This window comes from Delphinapterus leucas, chromosome 13 (assembly GCF_059928025.1).
Source record: "Delphinapterus leucas isolate spDelLeu-1000000601 "Yukka" chromosome 13, BTC_Dleu_Yukka2, whole genome shotgun sequence".
NCBI classification, from domain to species: Eukaryota; Metazoa; Chordata; class Mammalia; order Artiodactyla; family Monodontidae; genus Delphinapterus; species Delphinapterus leucas.
Window position 1 is genome coordinate 35,295,402 of NC_143141.1, and position 23,554 is coordinate 35,318,955.

Here is a 23,554-nt window from a genome sequence, read left to right on the forward strand (position 1 = left end):
TTTGGACAAAGGACCAATTCCTTTTTTTGTGTGTGTGTAAACAGCTCCATGAGTTTTTACTAGACATTTTTTTAACCCACAAAAATGGAATTATATCAACCGCATTTTTCTTTTTTTATACAGCAGGTTATTAGTCATCAATTTTATACACATCAGTGTATACATGTCAATCCCAATCGCCCAATCAGCACACCACCATCCCCAACCCCCCACGGTTTTCCCCCATTGGTGTCCATACGTTTCTTCTCTACATCTGTGTCTCAAATTCTACTCTGCAAACCGGTTCATCTGTACCATTTTTCTAGGTTCCACATACATGCGTTAATATACAATATTTTTTTTTCTTTCTGACTTACTTCACTCTGTACGACAGTCTCTAGATCCATCCACGTCTCTACAAATGACCCAGTTTCGTTCCTTTTAATGGCTGATTAACATTCCATTGGATATATGTACCACATCTTCTTTAACCATTCATCTGTCGATGGGCATTTAGGTTGCTTCCATGACCTGGCTATTGTAAATAGTGCTGCAATGAACATTGGGGTGCATGTGTCTTTCTGAATCATGGTTTTCTCTGGGTATATGCCCAGTAGTGGGATTGCTGGGTCATATGGTAATTCTATTTTTAGTCTTTTAAGGAACCTCCATACTGTTCTCTATAGGGGCTGTATCAATTTACATTCCAACTAACAGTACAAGAGGGTTCCCTTTTCTCCACACCCTCTCCAGCATTTCTTGTTTGTAGATTTTCTGATAATGCCCATTCTAACTGGTGTCAGGTGATACCTCATTGTAGTTTTGATTTGCATTTCTCTAATAATTAGTGATGTTGAACAGCTTTTCATGTGCTTCTTAGCCATCTGTATGTCTTCTTTGGAGAAATGTCTATTTAGATCTACTGCCCATTTTTGGATTGGGTTGTTTGTTTCTTTAATATTGAGCTGCATGAGCTGTTTGTATATTTTGGAGATTAATCCTTTGTTGATTCGTTTGCAAATATTTTCTCCCATTCTGAGGGTTGTCTTTTGGTCTTGTTTATGGTTTCCTTTGCTGTGCAAAAGCTTTGACGTTTCATTTGGTCCCATTTGTTTATTTTTGTTTTTATTTCCATTACTCTAGGAGGTGGATGAAAAAAGATCTTGCTGTGATTTATGTCAAAGAGTGTTCTTCCTATGTTTTCCTCTAAGAGGTTTACCGTGTCCGGTCTTACATTTAGGTCTGTAATCCATTTTGAGTTTATTTTTGTGTATGGTGAGAGGGAGTGTTCTAATTTCATTCTTTTACATGTAGCTGTCCAGTTTTCCCAGCACCACTTATTGAAGAGACTGTCTTTTCTCCATTGTATATCTTTGCCTCCTTTGTTATAGATTAGTTGACCATAGGTGTCTGGGTTTATCTCTGGGCATTCTATCTTGTTCCATTGATCTGTGTTTCTGTTTTTGTGCCAGTACCGTATTGTCTTGATTACTGTAGCTTTGTACTATAGTCTGAGGTCAGGGAGTCTGATTCCTCCAGTTCCGTTTTTTTCCCTCAAGACTGCTTTGGCTATTTGGGGTCTTTTGTGTCTACAAACAAATTTTAAGATTATTTGTTCTAGTTCCGTAAAAAATCCCATTGGTAATTTGATAGGGATTGCACTGAATCTGTAGATTGCTTTGGATAGTATAGTCATTTTAACAACATGATTTCTTCCAATCCAAGAACATGGTATATCTCTCTATCTGTTGGTATCAACTTTAATTTCTTTCATCAGCATCTTATAGTTTTCTGCATACAGGTCTTTTGTCTCCCTAGGTAGGTTTATTCCTAGGTATTTTATTCTTTTTGTTGCAATGGTAAATGGGAGTGTTTCCTTAATTTCTCCTTCAGATTTTTCACCATTAGTGTATAGGAATGCAAGAGATTTCTGTGCATTAATATTGTATCCTGCAACTTTACCAAATCATTGATTAGCTCTAGTAGCTTTCTGGTGGCATTTTTAGGATTCTCTATGTACAGTATGCTGTCATCTGCAAACAGTGACTTTTTTACTTCTTCTTTTCCAATTGGTATTCCTTTTATTTCTTTTTCTTCTCTGATTGCCATGGCTAGGACTTCCAATACTATGTTGAATAATAGTGGGGAGAGTGGACATCCTTGTCTCATTCCTGATCTTAGTGGAAATGCTTTCAGTTTTTCACCATTGAGAATGATGTTTGCTGTGGGTTTGTCATATATGGCTTTTATTATGTTGAGGTAGGTTCCCTCTATGCCCACTTTGTGGAGAGATTTTATCAGAAATGGGTGTTGAATTTTGTCAAAAGCTTTTTCTGCATCTACTGAGATGATCATATGGTTTTTATTCTTCAATTTGTTAATATGGTGTATCACATTGATCTGCATATATTGAAGAATCCTTGCATCCGTGGGATAAATCTCACTTGATCATGGTGTATGAGCCTTTTAATGTGTTGTTGGATCCTGTTTGCTAGTATTTTGTTGAGGTTTTTGCATCTATGTTCATCAGTGATATTGGCCTGTAGTTTTCTTTTTTTGTAGTATCTTTGTCTGGTTTTGGTATCAGGGAGATGGTGGCCTCATAGAATGAGTTTGGGAGTGTTCCTTCCTCTGCAATTTTTTGGAAGAGTTTGAGAAGGATGGGTGTTAGCTCTTCTCTAAATGTTTGATAGAATTCACCTGTGAAGCCATCGGGTCCTGGACTTTGGTTTGTTGGAAGATTTTTAATCACAGTTTCAGTTTCAGTGTTTGTGATTGGTCTGTTCATATTTTCTATTTCTTCCTGGTTCAGTCTTGGAAGCCTATACATTTCTAAGAATTTGTCCATTTCTTCCAGGTTGTCCATTTTATTGGCATAGAGTTGCTTATAGTAGTCTCTTAGGATGCGTTGTATTTCTGCGGTGTTTGTTGTAACTTTTCCTTTTTAATTTCTAATTTAATTGATTTGAGTCTTCTCCCTTTCTTTCTTGATGAGTCTGGCTAATGGTTTATCAGTTTTGTTTATCTTCTCAAAGAACCAGCGTTTACTTTTATTGATCTTTGCTATTGTTTTCTTTGTTTCTGTATCATTTTTTTCTGCTCTGATCTTTATGACTTCTTTCCTTCTGCTAACTTTGGGTTTTGTTTGTTCTTCTTTCTCTAGTTCCCTTAGGTGTAAGGTTAGATTGTTTATTTGAGATTCTTCTTGTTTCTTGAGGTAGGATTGTATTGCTATAAACTTCCCTCTTAGAACTGCTTTTGCTGCATCCCATAGGTTTTGGATCGTCGTGTGTTCATGGTCATTTTTCTCTAGGTATTTTTTTTTTTTTAAAGAACTGATTTTTGAGTGTTGATGTTGCACTCTGAAAATCTGCCAAATTTCTTTATTAGTGCTAATACTTGTGTGTGGTGTGCATGTGTGTGTTCTTTAAGGTTTCTTTTTTTTGTTTTGTTTTGCGGTACATGGGCCTCTCACTGTTGCGGCCTCTCCCATTGCGGAGCACAGGCTCCAGACGCGCAGGCTCAGTGGCTGTGGCTCAAGGGGCCAGCCGCTCTGTGGCATGTGGGATCCTCCCGGACCGGGGCACGAACCCATGTCCCCTGCACCAGCAGGTGGACTCTCAACCACTGCGCCACCAGGGAAGCCCTGTCTCTAGGTATTTTTTGATTGCCTCTTTGATTTCTTCAGTGATTTCTTGGTTATTTAGTATTGTATTGTTTAGCCTCCATGTGTTTGTGTTTTTTACGTTTTTTTCCATGTAATTCATTTCTAATCTCATAGCATTGTGGTCAGAAAAGATGCTTGATATGATTTCAATTTTCTTAAATTTACTGAGGCTTGATTTGTGACCCAAGATGTGATCTACTCTGGAGAATGTTCCGTGCGCACTTGAGAAGAAAGTGTAATCTGCTGTTTTGAGATGGAATGTCCTATAAATATCAATTAAATCTATCTGGTCTATTGTGTAATTTAAAGCTTCTGTTTCCTTATTTATTTTCATTTTGGATGATCTGTCCATTGGTGTAAGTGAGGTGTTAAAGTCCCCCACTATTATTGTGTTACTGTCGATTTCCTCTTTTATAGCTGTTAGCAGTTGCCTTATGTATTGAGGTGCTCCTATGTTGGGTGCATATGTATTTATAATTGTTATATCTTCTTCTTGGATTGATCCCTTGATCATTATGTACTGTCCTTCCTTGTCTCTTGTAACATTCTTTATTTTAAAGTCTATTTTATCTGATATGAGTATAGCTCCTCCAGCTTTCTTTGATTTCCATTTGCGTGGAATATCTTTTCCCATCCCCTCACTTTCAGTCTGTATGTGTCCCTAGGTCTGAAGTGGGTCTCTTGTAGACAGCATATAGATGGGTCTTGTTTTTGTATCCATTCAGCAAGCCTGTGTCTTTTAGTTGGAGCATTGAATCCATTCACGTTTAAGGTAGTTATCGACATGTATGTTCCTATGACCATTTTCTTAATTATTTTGGGTTTGGTTTTGTAGGTCCTTTTCTTCTCTTGTGTTTCCCACTTAGAGAAGTTCCTTTAGCATTTATTGTAGAGCTGGTTTGGTGGTGCTGAATTCTCTTAGCTTTTGCTTGTGTGTAAAGCTTTTGATTTCTCCATCAAATCTGAATGAGATCTTTGCTGGGTAGAGTGATTTTGGTTGTAGGTTCTTCCCTTTCATCACTTTAAGTATATCATGCCACTCCCTTCTGGCTTGTAGGGTTTTTGCTGAGAAATCAGCTGTTAATCTTATGGGAGTTCCCTTGTACGTTATTTGTCATTTTTCCCTTGCTGCTTTCAATAATTTTTCTTTGTCTTTAATTTTTGCAAGTTGATTACTATGTGTCTCAGCGTGTTTCTCCTTAGGTTTATCCTGTATGGGACTTGCTGCGCTTCCTGGACTTGGGTGGCTACTTCCTTTCCCATGTTAGGGAAGTTTTCGACTATAATCTCTTCAAATATTTTCTCTGGTCCTTTCCCTCTCTCTTCTCCTTCTGGGACCCCTATAATGCGAATGTTGTTACATTTAATGTCCCAGAGGTCTCTTAGGCTGTCTTCATTCCTTTTCATTCTGTTTTCTTTATTCTGTTCCACAGCAGTGAATTCCACCATTCTGTCTTCCAGGTCACTTATCCATTCTTCTGCCTCAGTTATTCTGCTATTGATTCCTTCTAGTGTATTTTTCATTTCAGTTATTGTATTGTTCATCTCTGTTTGTTTGTTCTTTAATTCTTCTAGATCTCTGTTAAACATTTCTTGCATCTTCTTGATCTTTGCCTCCATTCTTTTTCTGAGGTCCTGGGATCATCTTCCCTATCATTATTCTGAATTCTTTTTCTGGAAGGTTGCCTATCTCCACTTCATTTAGTTGTTTTTCTGGGGTTTTATCTTGTTCCTTCATCTGGTACATAGCCCTCTGCCTTTTCATCCTGTCTATCTTTCTGTGAATGTGGTTTTTCTTCCACAGGCTGCAGGATTGTATTTCTTCTTGCTTCTGCTGTCTGCCCTCTGGTGGATGAGGCTATCGAAGAGGCTTGTTCAAGTTTCCTGATGGGAGGGACTGGTGGTGGGTATAGCTGACTGTTGCTCTGGTGGGCAGAGCTCAGTAAAACTTTAATCCGCTTGACTGTTGGTGGGTGGGGCTGGGTTCCCTCCCTGTTGGTTGTTTGGCCTGAGGCGACCCAACACTGGAGCCTACCTGGGCTCTTTGGGGGTAATGGTGGACTCTGGGAGGGCTCATGCCAGGGAGTACTTCCAAGAACTTCTGCTGCCAGTGTCCTTGTCCGCACGGTGAGCCACAGCCACCCCCGGCCTCTGCAGGAGACCCTCCAACACTAGCTGGTAGTTCTGGTTCAGTCTCCCCTTGGGTCACTGCTCCTTCCCCTGGGTCCTGATGTGCACACTACTTTGTGTGTGCCTTCCAAGAGTTGAGACTGTTTCCCCCAGTCGTGCTGAAGTCCTGCAATGAATTCCCACTAGGCTTCAAAGTCTGATTCTCTAGGAATTCCTCCTCCCGTTGCCAGACCCCCAGGTTGGGAAGCGTGACGTGGGGCTCAGAACCTTCACTCCAGTGGGTGGACTTCTGTGGTATAAGTGTTCTCCAGTCGGTGAGTCACCCCCAGCAGTTATGGGCTTTGATTTTACTGTGATTGCGCCCCTCCTACCGTTTCATTGTGACTTCTCCTTTGTCTTTGGATGTGCGGTATTTCTTTTGGTGAGTTCCAGTGTCTTCCTGTCAATGACTGTCCAGCAGCTAATTGTGATTCTGGTGTCCTCGCAAGAGGGAGTCCAAAGGACTAATTCCTAAAGACAGTTAGTCACATTTCCTCCTAGTACAGGTCAGAGAATTTAAGAACCTGCTTAAGATCAACCGATAGGGAGTTGATTTGGTTTCAAGTTCCGATCTCAGATTCTCACAAACCTGAGTCTGCAACACTATATTTCAATCTATTGTGCATATTTTTATGTTACATCCACATGTATCAAATAGATGAATGAACAAATAAATTAGCGTTCAGTCACTCCATTAAGGTTGGTCATCTAAACAAACTGCTGTCAGATCAGCTTAGTTCTGAAGCTGAATAATCAACCCCAAATGTGTGGCAACACTTTGTCTCTAGCTCACACATCTCATGCATGTTCATTAAATTTCTTTGGGGATGGAGAAGAGCTTAAAATGCCCAGAAGGTACTCTGAGCAATCTGAGGGAGGAATCCCATTGGCGCCCAGCCAAGGTTTGCATGTAGATGCTCCCGGGAAGAGCTGAGCCAGCCATGCCCCACCCAGCAGCTTAATGCCTGCCTTTGAGAGGCAGCCTGTCTGACTAGCTTTTATAAAAATATCCAAGAATAGAAATACTTATCATGGAGTTAACAGCACTCTGAGACCTGGAAGCACTCACTGAGAACATTACCTCAATAAAAAGATTCTCTAATCACACAGATGGGCTTCCAGTGATGTGGAAAGATTGGGTGAATGACCCTGGTAAGTGAGCTGTTGAAAACGAGACTGAGACAGGGTTGCTCAGGGGTGTAGAATTCAAAGAATAAGGGGAAAACATGGTGAGTGAACTGCCTTTGAATGCATAAGCCACTAAAATACATACACACACACACACACACACACACACACACACACACAGAGCCCCATTCTAGAACTGGAGGGGGTGGCTCTCAATTGAGGATCATTCAAAGGAATGAATATATACTACAAATGGGTTTATGTAGAGGAGTTGGATAGACCCTAAATCCTCGGAGAGCCTATTTAGAACAAACTGGATTTAAACATTTTAGTCAGTTTGGAGGATCTTCATTCGCAAGTGGCCTAAAGGAAAGGCCAAGGGAAGCAACACTGAAATCTGTGCCCTGCCCAGTGCTCCAAAGGGTAGGGGGCTGAGTCCATTCCGCAACCAAGTCCCCGAAAGGACTTGTGGGGGAAGAGACTAAACTTAGCCTTGAATTTTGTGAATCAAGAGCTCCCTGAAATCACTTCTGGCTATGGACAGTGGAGGAACTCTTGAACGTGTTGAAAGTGTTTTTTGTTTGTTTTTTTGTTTTTTCCAAGAACATCTTTACACAAGGCAAAGAATCCATCTTTTAAAAACCAAGGGCCACTACTTCAGGATTCAAGAAGGAAGGGGCCCCTGCTCCCTTACTGCTGACAGGTCCCTTGTCAAGCCAGAGAGCTGCCACCTACCCTGCCGATGGTGGTCTTGTAGGCCGTCCTGATTTCCTGGCGCTGGGCTGTGTTGCGATAGGCCAGGACGTTGATGATGGCATCTTCATCCGTGCCTGGTGAGGAGCAGAGACAGGGAGTGAGTGTGATTTGAGAGAGGAATGAGACAATGGGTTCCTCTGTGGACACTGGTGTAACCCAAACACACACAGAGAGCTTTCTAAGAAAAGAAGTTCTTGTTCAGAGGGTTTCTCTATTTTGGTGGGAAAACAGACACTAGATTAGAGTCTCGGTCTCTCCTTTCATTAGCTATTTTTTTTTAACATCTTTATTGGAGTATAGTTGCTTTACAATGGTGTGTTAGTTTCTGCTGTATAACAAAGTGAATCAGCTATACATATACATACATCCCCATATCTCCTCCCTCTTGAGCCTCCCTCCCACCCTCCCTATCCCACCCCTCTAGGTGGTCACAAAGCACCGAGCTGATCTCCCTGTGCTATGCGGCTGCTTCCCACTAGCTATCTATTTTACATTTGGTAGTGTATATATGTCCATGCCACTCTCTCACTTCATCCCAGCTTACCCTTCCCTCTCCCCATGTCCTCAAGTCTATTCTCTATATCTGCGTCTTCATTTCTGTCCTGCCCCTAGGTTCTTCAGAACCATTTTTTTTTCTTTTTTAGATTCCATATATATGTGTTAGCATACGGTATTTGTTTTTCTCTTTCTGACTTACTTCACTCTGTATGACAGACTCTAGGTCCATCCACCTCACTACAAATAACCCAATTTCGTTTCTTTTTATGGGTGAGTAATATTCCATTGTATATATGTGCCACTAAACGAAAGAGTTAACTTCTCTGAGCATTAGTTTCCTTATCTATGAATGTGAGTGATCATAGTACTTTCCCTCTTTTGATCGCCCATATTTATCTTCCATGTTCTTGCCTTTCTCTCCTCACTTTTATTTCTTTATCGTCTCCTCTGAGTTTCAAAACAGTTCAAACCTGTCTTTTAATTCATGATTTGGCACTTCACAGGGTTTAAACTGGCTGCTCATTGTATCCACTGCGTTTTAAGATCTGTATTTGTGTTTTTCTTTTCTAAGCTCTCTTTCCTGATCTCTGATCAGGAAACTTTTTATAACTGCCCATGAATTCCCATGATGCAATATCCTACCAAAACTTTTCACTATGAATTACAGTTTTTAAAAAAATATTTTTAAAAGATTTATCTTTGCTCTTTTAAAAAAATTTATTTGGCTGTGTCGGGTCTTAGCTGTGGCATGCAGGATCTTTGTTGAGGCATGTGGGATCTACTGTTGTGGTGCGAGGGCTCTTCATTGTGGTGCACAGGCTTCTCTCTAGTTGTGGTGTGCGGGCTCTAGAGCGCATGGGCTCAGTAGTTGCGGCACGCGGGCTAATTTGTCCAGCAGCATGTGGGATCTTAGTTCCCCGACCAGGGATCGAACCCGCATCCCCTGAATTGGAAGGCAGATTCTTAACCACTGGACCAAGAGGGAAGTCCCTGAATTACAAATTTAAAATGTCTTAAATTTTGTTTGCCTGTTTCTTGCAGCAGCTTTTACAGGCGACTTTCACAGCTGGATGTTCATGTATGCTGGGTGAGTTTTCCATATTCCCATATACTGTATGGGAAGATGTGATGAGTTACAGGAGAGTCTACTGAAATATTTCAGGAAGAAATCAAAAAATGTATAGATTTACGAGTTATTCTTTGCAAAATTAGAGATCTAGAAAAATGTGAGGTGTACGGAGGAAGCTATATAGGTTTTTTTTGTTTTTTGGGGTATTTTTATTTATGGCTGCATTGGGTCTTTGTTGCTGTGTACGGGCTTTCTCTAGTTGTGGCAAGCAGGGGCTACTCTTTGTTGCGGTGCACGGGCTTCTCACTGCAGTGGCTTCTCTTGTTACGGAGCATGGGCTCTAGGTGCACGGGCTTCAGCAGTTATGGCACGTGGGCTCGGTAGTTGTGGCTTGCCGGCTTAGTTGCTCTGCGGCATGTGGGATCTTCCCAGACCAGGGCTCAAACCCGTGTCCCCCACATTGGCAGGCGGACTCCCAGCCGCTGCGCCATCAGGGAAGCCCACTATAGAGTTTTAAGTTTACATAACTTAGTGACCTACTCTGTTCTATCGGGGGGGAAAAAAAAAAAAGAGGGTAATAGATACAACCATCCTTTTTCCAGGAGAACTCTCAGCTGGTGGGAGAAGGTTCATTGCCTTTTGCTTTTTTAACCAGTTTCTGTGAAAGGCACCACCACTCTTCTGGTCTGTCAGGCTTGAACCCTCAAAACAGCTTTGATTATTTTACCCGCTCTCTTCCTTCACATTCAGATTTCCTGTCAAGTCATGCAAAATCTAGCTCTAAAACCCTTTTTGTATCTGTCCCCTCTTTTTAATTCCTATGACAACCACTCCAGTTCAGGGTTTCTTCTTAGACAACTTAAAGTCTGCTAAGTAGTAGTCTCACTTCCTAATTGGTCTTTCCAACGTCTTGCTAGATTCATTTTCCTAAAACGACAAACTCTCACAGTGTCCCTCCCCTGCTCAGGATACACATTGGCTCCCCACCACTTGCTGGATTTACCATCTGCACTGCTGTCTGGCATTTGGGACTCTCCACCATACCCCATTCACTATTGTAAATATCCACATAAAAAGTTACAGGCAGCCAGATCCAGAGACTTAGCTCCTGAATTCCTGTACTTGACCCAACTACACCGCACTCCTTTCTCCTGACCTCCTTCATTACCAGTCTATGGGCTTATGTCTCCCTAACCCCCTCCATCTAGCATCCTGATTCTGGCATTTGTTGTTTCCTGGACAATGCCTCTGGGTCATCCTCCCATGTCAGTAGCATCCTCAGGACCCACCCCATGGTTACCTGCCTTCCCAGAAGTCACCTAAAAAGTCAACTCCTGCTTTGTAAGTACATCCTGCTGCAAGCCATGTATTTCCGTGGCCTGCAGCTAAGTGCCTCCGCTAAAATGCAAAACAGGGCGATGCTCACACTCATCCCATGCCTTTGCTCATGCTGTTCCGTTCACCTGAAACCCATTCTCTCTTATCTATTATTTATTTACTTACTGAATAAATTTAACTCATCTCCCAAGGCCCATCTCAATTTCTACATCCTCCAAGAAGTTTTGCCTGATGCTCTCAAATGACATGTGACCTCTCTGACTCCTAATGGGATCTTACTTGTGCCCCTCCCGTCGCTATCATATTATGAACCGATCATGTTTCTGCGCATGCCTTGGCTGCCTAGCATCCATGGACGATTGAACCACAGGACTAGGTTTATAGTCCTTGTCTCCTCTAACCTTCACTGGCCCACACAGCGAGCACTGAAAATGGTTTGTTGTATCCAATGCCTCCCGACTCTGAGAATCCCGAATGCCATAGGGTCTACGTTCTGAATTATGGTGTTCTTGCTAGCCACCAAAGAATTAGGATACACCTGAAAAAAAGGGTGGGCCGAGTACCTTTTCCATTTTATTTATAAAAAGGGAAAATGATAGGTTCAGGGTAACGTCCTGTTCAGAGGTGGGCAGCAGCACAGCATAGTGGCTTAAGCTCCGGCTCTGGAGTCGGACTGCCTGGAATTGCCTAGAATCCTGACACGTACAACCCCAGACACCTCGGGCAAGTTAGCTCATCTCCCTAAACCTCAACTTTCTCATGAGTTAAACAAGTTGCTGTCAGAATTAAAACATAATCTATGTAACACATTGTGCCTGACACACAGTAGAGCTTAATAAATGCTCACTAATATTGTTATTGTTCCTGTTAGTAGCATTGGGGCTAAGATGAATTCTTCTTGGATAGAAAACCTGGGAAATAACGCCTTATGGTCAAACGTTTTTATCCAAATCTTGAGGAGATTCTAAATAGCAGCTATGAAACAGAGAGCACTTCTCTGGCCAAATGTCCACTCAGGCAAGTTTGGAGGCAGGGTCTAGGTCAGCATAGCCTGCAGTGCCCGGGCATGGCTGTGCCCACCCAGTGGGAGGCCTTTGCCCACGGGAGCTACCAGAGGGTGGTGCACTGGAAGACAAGCCCTTCTGGTCACGTACGCACAGGCTTCTCACCTAAAATCCCACACGCTACACGGGGGTACTGGCCTAGCTGTGCGTATTACAGCAGCAACAGGCGGGGGGCTGACTCAAGGGAAAGAACATGGACTTAGAGCTGGCAGGCTCTGCTGAGTGTGACTCATGACTCAGTTCCACTTACTCTGTGCCCTCCTATGTTACTTCTCTGAGTCTCAGTTTCACATCTGTAAAATGGGGCGAAGATAACAATAGGACCAGCTGCTTTCACTACATCACAGGATTATCGCACGTATTCGTTCCGATAATGTTGGTCAAAGTGCTTTGTAAACCTTCTGGCACGACATGCATACATGGGTTAACTGGAAAACAAATACATTTCTCAAATTTGATATATAGATGCATAATACCGGAATGTAAAACAGATTTAAATTATCAGGGAAGTCCAGAATGAGTTCATAACATTTAAAACTCTTAGTAAAAAACCCTCCTGTCTAGTTTGCCTTGAAAAGTCAACTTGTTCCCATTGTGTTTTCTTAGCCTGAGACGTACTCACAGTTGCCTGTGGACACAACACCCTCTGGGTGACTCTGTCATGCACAGCACATGAGGGGTGTTTACCTCCAGTGGGACACTTACCGAGACCTTTCATGGCCTTCCTCAGGGTCTGGGCATCTTCAGTGGCACTGAAGCCTGAAGCAGCTTTGACGGTGCCTCCCTTGGCTGCCTGAGTACACACAGAAAGATGGTGACTGAGAGGCACTTCTCACCAGCATGGCGCCATCTCACACAGCAAGTTTGCTGAGCACCCACCATGGGCCAGACACTCTTCCAGGTGCTGGGACACGGCAGTGACTGTGGGAGATGAGGCTCTTGCTCCCCTGGAGCTGATGTTCAAGTTCAGCAGGAAGCAGACAGTAAACGAGCCAACAAACAAATATTCCACCAGGCGGCCAGTGGTGAGAAGGGCTACAGGGCAGACAGAGAGGTCCTGGAGGGGCTGCTCTGAGGAGTGACATTCAGGCTGAGGTCTGAGTGACAGGAAACAGCTGACTGTGCAAAGATCAGGGGCAAGTGTTATAGGTAGAGGAAACAGCTGAGACAAAGGCACTGAGGCTGGAGCTGCCTTCTGGGGGAGGAGTGGGACAGAGGCCAGTGTGGCTTGAGTTGGTGGGCAAGCTGGGGAGTGGTAAGATAAGTTACACCATTACCTACAAAGTAATCTTGTCTCCCCTGAAAGGGGAAAATCAAACCTGAATTCAATCAAGCCTCTAAGGCCAAATACCAGTTTATGGTAAATAGGAGAAAGAGGAAAGAGGAAAATGTTAACCCACCCCACAGGGTTGTAATCAGCACAATCCAGACTGTGAGAAACACTACCTGATGAACGATCTAGTTTCTTCAACAAATAAACTGCAAGGAGAATTAGAAAAGAGAGAGATGGACGGACTTCCCTGGTGGCGCAGTGGTTAAGAATCCGCCTGCCAATGCAGGGGACACGGGTTCGAGTCCTGGTCCGGGAAGATCCTACATGCCGCGGAGCAACTAAGCCCGTGCGCCACAACTACTAAGCCTGCGCCCTGGAGCCCACGAGCCACAACTACTGAGCGCACGTGCCACAACTACTGAAGCCCACGCGCCTAGAGCCCGTGCTCTGCAACAAGAGAAGCTACTGCAATAAGAAGCCCGCGCACCGCAACGAAGAGTAGCCCCCGCTCGCCGCAACTAGAGAAAGCCCGCGCGCAGCAATGAAGACCCAACGCAGCCAAAAATAAATAAATTAAATTAAATAATTTCTTTTAAAAAAGAGAGGGAGAGAGAGAGATGGAGGGGAAATATAGCTTAAAAGAGATTAAAAATGCACATCAATAATCATAATGGATGAACTTATTGGGATCCTGAATCAAACACTAAAAAAAAATGACATTTATGAGACAGTTGGACATTGAACACTAACTTGATATTTGATGCCATTAAGCAACTAGTGTTAACGGTTTTAGGTATGATAATGGTATTGTGGTTATATTTTACTTTTTTAAGAGTTTGAATCTTATACACACTGAAAGAGTTTATAGATGAGAGGATAAGATGTCTAGAATTTGCTTCAAAATAACGGGTTGGGGGAAGTAAGTGGAGGTAAAGAAGAAACAAGGCTGACCATGAGTTAATAATTACTGAGTTATTATTATGTCATATAATAGTTACTGACCATGAGTTAATAATAATTATAGGTACAAAGGGGTTCTTTTTAATATTTGGTCTACTTTTGTATGTGTTTACCTTTTTCCATAATAAAAACTTTAAAAATGAAAAAGAAAGAAAATCAGAGAGGTTTCAAGGGCAGAACAAGAACCTTCACAAGCCAGTGAGGAGTTTCTGTTTTATTCTAAATGCAGTAGGAGGCACTGGCAGGTTTTCAGCAAAGGGATGGACGAGATGATCTGATTTACATGTTAAAAAGATCACTTGGGCTGCTGTAGGGAGATACAGAGACCAGTTGAGAATCTGGGCCATGATCCAGGGATATGATGGTAGACGAGGGTGAAACAGTAAAAATGGAAAGAGACAGACAGACTCAGCACATGTTTTGGAGCAAAGGCGGCAGAACTTGCCAATGGACTGACGTGGGAGGTGAGGAAAGAAAAGAAGCAAGTGTAACTCTAAATCTTTTTCCCTGAGCAGCCAAGCAGAGAGTGGCATCCTCTACCCAGATGGGGAATGCTGGAGGACTACCAGATTTGGGATGGCAGTGGGGAGTGGGATTTAGAAGTTCTATTTTCAAAGTGTTAAGTTTGGGATGTCCATTAAACATCCAAGTGGAGTTGTCAAAAGGATGGTTGGTTATACAACGTAAATCTAGAGGGCAAGTCTAGAGTAATAAATTCAGGACACATCAGCGTTTGGATGGTATTGGACGAAATGACCTAGGGAGAAAGTGAAGAACAGGGGTCCTAGGACAAGCCTGGGCCTCTCCAGCAGAGAAGGACCGGAATGGATAACCAAGAAGGACTGGTCCTTGATGTATAAAGAAAACCAGGACTGTGTGTTGTCCAGAGGCTGAGGAAGGAGGAAGATGTCAGTGCCTGCTAAGGTAGGTGTGAGTCGAGGACACAGAAGGGATGGTCAGATTGGGCAACACGGAAGGTCCTGGTGATCCTGACAAAGGCTTCTGCAGTGGAATGGAGGGTACAGAAGCCTGACCAAGTGGCAGAGGGAAGGATGGGAAGTCACGAGGAGGAGACGGCAGTCTAGACACTGGAGATGGGGATTAGCATCACCGGAAACGACCAGCATGCCTTAAAGTGAGAAATACTCTGATGCATACAAGGGACAAAAAGTTAGTGAATCTGGGCTTCCCTGGTGGCGCAGTGGTTGAGAGTCCGCCTGCCGATGCAGGGGACACGGGTTCGTGCCCCGGTGCGGGAAGATCCCACATGCCGCGAAGCGGCTGGGCCCGTGAGCCATGGCCGCTGAGCCTGCGCGTCCGGAGCCTGTGCTCTGCAGCGGGAGAGGCCACAACAGTGAGAGGCCCGTGTAACGCAAAAAAACAAAAAACCAAACCAACCAAACAAAGAAAAAGTTAGTGAATCAGACCCTCTGCATATACAGACTACAAATTAAAAACATCAACAAGCAAAACATGGGTTAGTAACCAGTAGGTACCATTCAGTTGACTTATGACTTAGAGATAATGTACTGATTAAGATCGAGGTGCCCTGAGTATTTCTAATCTATTTACTAATTTATTAATGTTATTTATGTACGTGAGGCAGCAAAGAGAAACATAATTCAATACAAAAGATAAATAAATAGATGAAGAAGTTCAGTGACAGGACACAAAGCATAGAAAATTACAGTAAAGAAGGGGGTAGGAAGGAAACGGAAACGGAGACCTTAAGGGCCTGTGTAATTATTCGACATGAGCCACAGATTTCTCTGTCTAGAAGCCAAACAAGAGGAAACTGTAATCAATAATGAGATTCACAGTGTCCATAAAAGGCAAAGAGATCAATTGCACCGAATTGCATCCCCAAAGAAAGATATGTTGAAGTCCTAACCCCCAGTACCACAGAATGTGCCCTTGTTTGGAAATACTGTCATTACAATGAATTAATTAATTGTAATTAATTAAAGCAAGATGAGGAAGCCGCTAATTCAACATGACTGGTGTCCTTCTTAGAAAACAGCACGTGAAGACAAAGACACTCAGGGAGAACACCACATGATAATGTGTTGTTGACTCCAATGTCTGCCAAAAAACGCCTAAGATGGCTAGCAAACCACCAGAAGCTAGAAAGAGACAAGGAAGAATTCCCCTACGGATTTCAGAGGGACCATGGCCCTGCCAACATCTTGATTTTGGATTTCTAGCCTCCAGAAATACAAGACAACATATTTCTGTTATTCTAAACCACCCAGTTTGCAGTGCTTTGTTACGGCAGCCTCAGGAAATTCATGCAGGCATTCTACTTGTTTTCTTCTACTGTATATCTGTAGTAATAAGCAAGCTGTGATTTGCTGTCAGAATTTCAAATGGCCTAGCTCAGCTCTTGACCCCACCAAGACAGCTTTCTGAGTCAAATGTCTCCCAATGTTCTTCTGGAACTCCAGTGTTGAAAAAATTTTGGATGGTACTTAAACACTGCATTTGACTTTTAAAGCAAATTGCATTGCTGAGGGACACTAGTATGGGATTAAAATTAATATCTAACAAGATGAATCGATAGGGAAATGTGCAAAGATAATACAGCTTATCTATCAGCATCTTTTTTCCAGAACAAGATAAGCCCGGAAAGTTGGTTCCTGTTAGCTCTAAAGTATCCATATCGACTAAATTCCAGGGAATAATGTGTCATTATCTGTTCCAGGAAGGCAGGGTATTCCACCCCAGGAAGGCTTCTTGTGGCAGCAGGCAAAGGAAACAGGCAGAGGATGTAGGGAAGAATGATGAAAACAAATAGCTAGAAATCAGTGATACATCACAATCCATGAAATGTCATTCAGTTATTAAAATAATAAATAATGATGAAGATAAATGTCAAAAGATGGGAATACGATACGATGAAATATTTAGCAATAAAAAGGAACAGAGGAACAAACTGCTGATACAGCATCAGGGATGGATTGCAAAAAATATAATACTGACAATAAAAGAACACACGCTCTATGATTCCATTTATAGGATGTTCTCGAACAGGCAAAACTAATCTATGGTGAAAACAATCAGAACAATGGTTCCATTTCTGGAGTGGAGTGGAGAGCAGGGTGGGGACTGATCTGGAAGGGGCATAGAGGAACTTCCTGGAGCGATGAAATGTTCTATCTTGATAAGAGGGGTAGGTCACACGATACATACCTTTGTCAAAACTCATCTACCAGTAACCTTAAGAGCTGTGCATTTCATTGTATGTAAATTATACCTCTAAAAATTTTTGGTAAATATTTGAATACAATGGCTTTTAAAACATATTTTCCTTTTAGAAATGTGTCATATGGTCATTGTAGAGATTTGGAAAAAAAATTTTTTTAAGAATTAAGAAGAAAATCTCGGGGGTAGGGGGAGGGATAAATTAGGAGGCTGGGCTTACCATATACAAACTACTATGTATAAAATAGATAACCAACAAGGACCTAATGTATAGCACAGGGAACTATACTCAATATTATGTAATAACCTATAAGGGAAAAGAACCTGAAAAAGAATATATACATAATATATATATAACTGAATTGCTATGCTGTACACCTGAAATTTACATATTGTAAATCAACTATACTTCAATAAAAAATTTTTAAATAATTAAGAAGAAAAATACAACACCCATAACTCCACCATCGAGAGTAAATAATTTTAATATGCTATGAGATGTAAAATAAACGTGTTAGCATAGCAAAGGCTAGAGTGAATACATTAACTGTTCTTTACGTTCTTATTACTATTTCAAAACCACTGTCATACAAGGAGGGTCTAAAATAAAGTGATGGAAAATAATTGGGAATTACAATATTGTGATTATACTGTATGGTTTTCCTTTCCTTTAAAGAAGCCCTTTATCTGTCCAATAAATAACAGTCATAATGGAAAAACAGGTTCTAGGAGGAAAGATGAGAGCAACTGAGGTAATTTTCCTCAGTGGAAAGCTCACTAAAGGGTCACTTGGTTACTGTCTTCACATGTAGAAAGGCTGCGAGCTTGTTCAGAACAGGAAGAGTGTCCCATTAATTATGGGTCCCCAGAGCCAAAAACCATGCACAAAGTAGGGGCACTGTAAACATCTCTGAATAAATGTTGTACATGTCCAGGGAGAATCCATCAAGAACAAATGGATTTTAAAGGACAGCATAAGAGATTTGGTGCAGACACGAGTAAGCCCTTGACTGTCAGAGATGATGAAGAAAAGTCTAGAATGTCTAATGTTAAAAAAAGATGTTAAGAGTATATTACTCTTTGTTCAGGATAGTTTACACATCCATCTTCCTAAAGGGAAGTGTGTAGAGTTGGCGGAATGTCTAGTTCCTCTCCAAGTATGAGATTCTACTTCTATTATTTCTTCCTAGAAGACCAGGGATCAAGCATCACCTGCCTATTGAGAAACTTTATTTGGGCAGGAGAAGGAGAGCAGGGGGCCAGCCTCAGGTACAGCCATGTTTGTAGCTGAAAGGCTCAGCTTCCACAGCAGCAGTGAGCTTTATGGAACCCTCAAAGGGATCCAATTCCCTGCCTGTCCCTGAGATCAGGTAACCAAGCTCCGAGGAGTCCTGTCACAGCCAACAGCGGGAGGCAGATGACAAGTGTTTCTTAGCTGATGAGCCTGAAATGATGGGGTTACACAAAGTGCGGACAGCGGTCATCTCCTAGTGGAGGAGGCTGCGGGATTTTGAGTTTTCCCTTTTTATTTGCCTACAATTTCTCAAATGAACATGTAGTGTTTCTGCAGAGAGAAAACTACAACTTGTTTCTGTATCTCAGGATATTAGAAGGATTCAAAGGAGTCCCTCTTTGAATTAATTTTCAGGGTCAGGTTACTCACCACCCCTGAAAGAAGTTAAAATGGTGTTTTCGAAAAAAGAAACTGCCTTTCCATTTCCTCGTCCCTCTCCTCTGATGAGCAAACAACCCTTTGTATAAGGCAACGGTCCCTGAGTACACATCCTGTACCTGTCTGCAGCTGGCACCAGGGAGGGTGAGGCACGTCTCCAACTTACCATGACTTTGACTCTATGTCAGGATCAGAGTTCAGTCAGCCAAGCAGAAGTTTCTCTGTGATAAAAGCAGAAGGGACATTACTGTGATAAGAGAAGTGTCATTAAAATCATTAATCAGGATAACGTACAATTTGCACAAAGTTAAGGCACAGGGAAATAACACCCAATTTCATCAAAAGGCCAGCTATTGATTAGCCAAAGAGACAAGGGCCAGGCTAATCATTAGAGAGAAACTGTTCTAAGGGGCGAGTTAATTACGCCAACAAAATACTGTCCTACCTGCTCTTCTGTTTGGAGATAACACATTACAGAAATGATTCCTCTTGCTTAGTTAGGGTGAGGTACATTGCTTGTACTCAAGCCAAACCTAGATTCTGAACTGGAAGCTCTAGTGGATCAGAAGAGGTGCCTCTCGGAGAGAAAAGAGAATCCGACTGCAACAGGGAAAGCACTGCACTCCAGCCTTTACCCTAAATGAGGGAGTGTGTGTGTGTGCGCGCACGCATTTGTGTATAATGGCAGGCCACTGGCCCAACCAACATTAGACTTTTCACTTCCCAATGACCACTTTCACTGCCACCATCTCAGGACTGAAAGGTGCTTCTTCCCTTTAAGCTGCAGCCTTACACGCTCAGCTTGGCCCTTAGTTCTCTTCAACACCCCCTCCTTCAGCAAGAAGACTGGAGCCATCACTCATTTATTCAGTCGTTTAGAATGCAAGAAATGTCTTTATTGAAGGCAGGCCTCTGAGGAGCAGGCCAACTGGCTTCCTGTTTCCATATCCAGGTCTTATGGAAAAGGCTCCTTTCCTGAGCATTTAGTTAGATGCTTGATACTCAAAGAATCATCCCAGAACCAGAAGCATGGGCATCACGTGGGAGCTTCTTAAAAGTGCAGAATCCCAGGGCTTCCCTGATGGCGCAGTGGTTGAGAATCTGCCTGCTAATGCAGGGGACACAGGTTCGAGCCCTGGTGTGGGAGGATCCCACATGCCGCGGAGCAACTAGGCCCGTGAGCCACAACTACTGAGCCTGCGCGTCTGGGGCCTGTGCTCCGCAACAAGAGAGGCCGTGATAGCGAGAGGCCCGCGCACCGCGATGAAGAGTGGCCCCCGCTCGCCGCAACTAGAGAAAGTCCTCGCACAGAAACGAAGACCCAACACAGCCAAAAATAAATAAATAAAAAAGATTTTAAAAATAAATTAAAAAAAATTTTTACACAGTGCGGAATCCCAGGCCGCCACTCCAGACCTACTGCCAGAGTATGTGTTTTAACAAGATTCCCTGAATATCTGTCCACACAGTGGTTTGAAAAGCACTGGCCTAGATAACCCTGCCAGGCAGCCCTTTTCAATCGTTCTCCCAGAATAACTACATCCTTCTTGCCCCACTTTATCACCAACTGAGTTACGTTTGGCCACGTTCATTCTTCATCTTCCACTTTCTGAGGCTTAGCTCATTCTTCCTTGTTTCCCATCACTCGCTACAGACTTATCTCCTATGACCTAGGGGTCAATCCCTTCCTACGGGGAATGTCCACTGGCTCTGGGGCACAGCCGGAGCAAAGGTGCAGAGGTGGGAATGAGCAGTGGCTTCAGGGACAAGAAGGTGACAAGGCTGCTGGAGCAGAGGGCTCCTTACAGGGAAGGCTCAGAGATACGGATGGAAAAGCAGGTGGGGAACTGATTACCAAGGGCCCTGTACGTGCACCTGAGGAGTCTGACTTATACTGTAGGAATGGGAAAACAGTGAAAAGGTTTGGGTTTTGCAGAGAAATGATGTAAGACAAAATATACTTCAGCAAGTTACTATACTAGAGGGTAGACTAGAGTCAGAGACAAGGGGTCAGGAAGGCTCGAGGTATTAGTACAGGAGCAAAGATCTGCACTAAAACAGAGGCAAAGATCTGGGTAGGATGTGGCCCCTGGAATAGGATATACACATGAGATATTTGGAAGGAAGACTTTATTGGATTTAGTGGCTCCTAAACTATATGGATTTATTCATTCAATCACTAAATATTCATAACACACCTCTATATCCCAGACACTGTTCTAGTTGATAGAGATAATACAGTGAATAAGACAAAGAACCTGCCTTCATGGAGCTTACAATGTACCAGGAAAGACAGACAACAAACAAACAAATGAATACGTAAAACAATTTCAGATACCAGTAAGATGAAGATATAACAGGATAATGGTATAGAAGAGGGATTGGCAAACTTCAGCTCAGGGGCCAAATTCTACTTTTCTACAGTCTACAAGCTAAGAATGGTTTTTTACATTTTCAACAGTTGATGGAGAATCAAAAGAATAATATTTTATGACACATTAACATTATATAAAATTCAAATTTCAGTGGTGGCTTGAGCAAAGCTTTCTGGAAATACTGAGAGTCATTATTCGATGAGCTAGAAATGTTTTACTAAAGGAAAAAACCGTATCACACTTGAACACAGGGTGCTTTTAGCCAGACGATTTATTTTAAAACTTGGACAGCACACAGCATAAGTCCATTTATATAAAGACAGCTGTTGTATATTTATTATTTACTAGTACCAACTGAGTTTCTAAATCGATTTTAGAAATGAATGCAGTAAATGGCACCCTTTGATTCTTTCATTAGATGTCAGGTAACACGTGTAAAGTGAACCCACACACATGCTTACTAGCACAGTATCTGGCACCTCAATAACTCTTGGCAAGAATGGGGGAAGGAATCGAACCCCCCCCCTCCCAATAGAGAATTGCTGTAGGCCTCTTATAATTGCGCAGAATAATCAGCCTGCAGAGGATGAAAGGCCCTTCTACCTGAAACTCCATCCCTAAAAGGCCACCCACATGTCCGCAGGCCTGCAGAGCCAAGGATTCTTTATAGGAACCCTCTTCTGGCTCAGCCTCCTTGATTCATTTGCTCTTTCTCTCGGAAGGCCAGCCTACAGTCACATAAACGGACCAGTGTGACCAAGTTCACAACGACTCAGACTTTGTATTGGGGTTGTACAAGCTCCTTTGTGGCTCACAAGGGGGCAAATAATTAGCAACTTGCCTCAGTCTTTACATCTGTGAAATGCAGACACACTCAGTCTTGGGTGTCGCTCAAATGACCATAAAAGCATCAGGACACTTCAAGATGGAAAGATGAAGGCTGAAGGGACCATATGTTTGCGATGCCTTTAAAAAAAAAAACTATGGGTTATGCAGTGGGTGGGAAACTGCATCTTCTTTATAATATGGGAACTCCTCACCTAGGGCTCAGGATAGGATTCCTGAAGATTTTAGGACATAGTTTTAGAGCAACTGAAAGAAAGCTGGGAACTAAATGTGAGGGACCTATCCCAATGGCAGTTACATAAGGGAATAATAAGTTATAAATAAGTTCAATCTATTTCAAGTAAGATTACATACACTTTCAGAAATAATTTATGATGAATCCATAAAGAAAAATTAGGTATGTCGAGAACACATCCCTACTGTTTTCCTCTAGTATGTCCAGAAGGATAATTATTACACTACCCTGCATTCTGCCCTATTGTATCACTGCCCGAAATTGGCAAGCCAGGTACTGACTCAAGCATAAAGTTTCTCCTGTCCTTACGGCAGACTGCAGGTATGTGAACAAGGCCCTGACTCCTGGTAATATTTCAGTAGGCCATATAGGCAGCAGTGTGGTGCATTCCTCCCCACTCACCCAGAATTTGGAAAGCAGGCAAATTAGACTCACTAGTAAAATCAGTAAATAATCATCAAAAACAAAGATATGCAAACTCGTCTCAAGGAGAAAGAATGGCTTCCGAGATGAAGCTAGCTTGCTGAAGGGTATTAACACATATTTAAAGAAAAATTGTGTCCATCAACAATGCAAGCTCAACCCAAAACCATCAGAGAAGAGTACTTTGAAATATTTATCAAAACCCTGGCCTCAAGAAAGGGTGGCTTGGCCCCACGATCAATGGTTCAGGCACCAGACATTTCCCCACTATGAAGATGAATTTTATCCATTTAAAACTCTTTGTTTTCATTCCTTGGGTGCCAAGCAACCTCTGGACTAGAGTTTGGCTTCCCATGTGGACCTGTCTACAAAGCACTGGAGTATGAGGATTTTTGTCTAAGTAACAGTTATATTTCTCAACATAAATAAATTAGCGTGCGCAAGCATGTGAGTGCATATGTGTGATAAGCCTATAAATATGAACCCGTCCCTGAGAGGTGAACCCCTTCCTGATGTGCTAACAAATACAATTTCTCTGGTACTGCTGGATGTGGCACCATGATGAATTCACCCCAGTACCAGATGCTCTCCTTGAGACCCCGACATAACTTGGCAGCCTCCATTCAGATTCATAACATTGACTCACATGCCAGGACAGGCAACCTCAACCTTCATTGTGAAGGGATCTGATGTCCTTGTGACACATTCTTACTGAATCCTTCTCCTCCCTGGAAGATCACATGTGAGTGAGTCATTCACCATTTTTCTTTGGTACATGGTTTCATTTTACATCCCACAGGATGACAAATTTAAACATTTAGTCTGTGGATCTGTGGAGTGCGAGTGGGCCCCACCCAGGCACTAAAGGTTTTTAAAACTGTCTATGAAACGGGAACATGAA

The 23,554-nt window shown here is 42.5% G+C and overlaps 1 protein-coding gene across 3 annotated transcripts in view; it reads right to left on the reverse strand.

Annotated features, from left to right (window-relative positions):
• The window catches only part of ANXA4 (annexin A4), a 73,789-nt gene that overhangs the window by 27,010 nt on the left and 23,225 nt on the right, over positions 1–23,554 (reverse strand). Inside the window, exons 2-4 of one of the 3 annotated variants that reach the window (XM_022561236.3) lie at positions 18,941–18,995; positions 12,374–12,461; positions 7,679–7,773 (exon numbers count right to left, since the gene is read on the reverse strand). In XM_022561236.3, the coding sequence (XP_022416944.1) occupies positions 7,679–7,773; positions 12,374–12,461; positions 18,941–18,943 (186 nt within the window). In that variant the 5' untranslated portion in view covers positions 18,944–18,995. Of the gene's footprint in view, positions 1–7,678; positions 7,774–11,918; positions 12,097–12,373; positions 12,462–18,940; positions 18,996–23,554 lie in introns of those variants that run through there. The other 2 variants (XM_089923053.1, XM_089923054.1) reach the window with 2 other exon arrangements.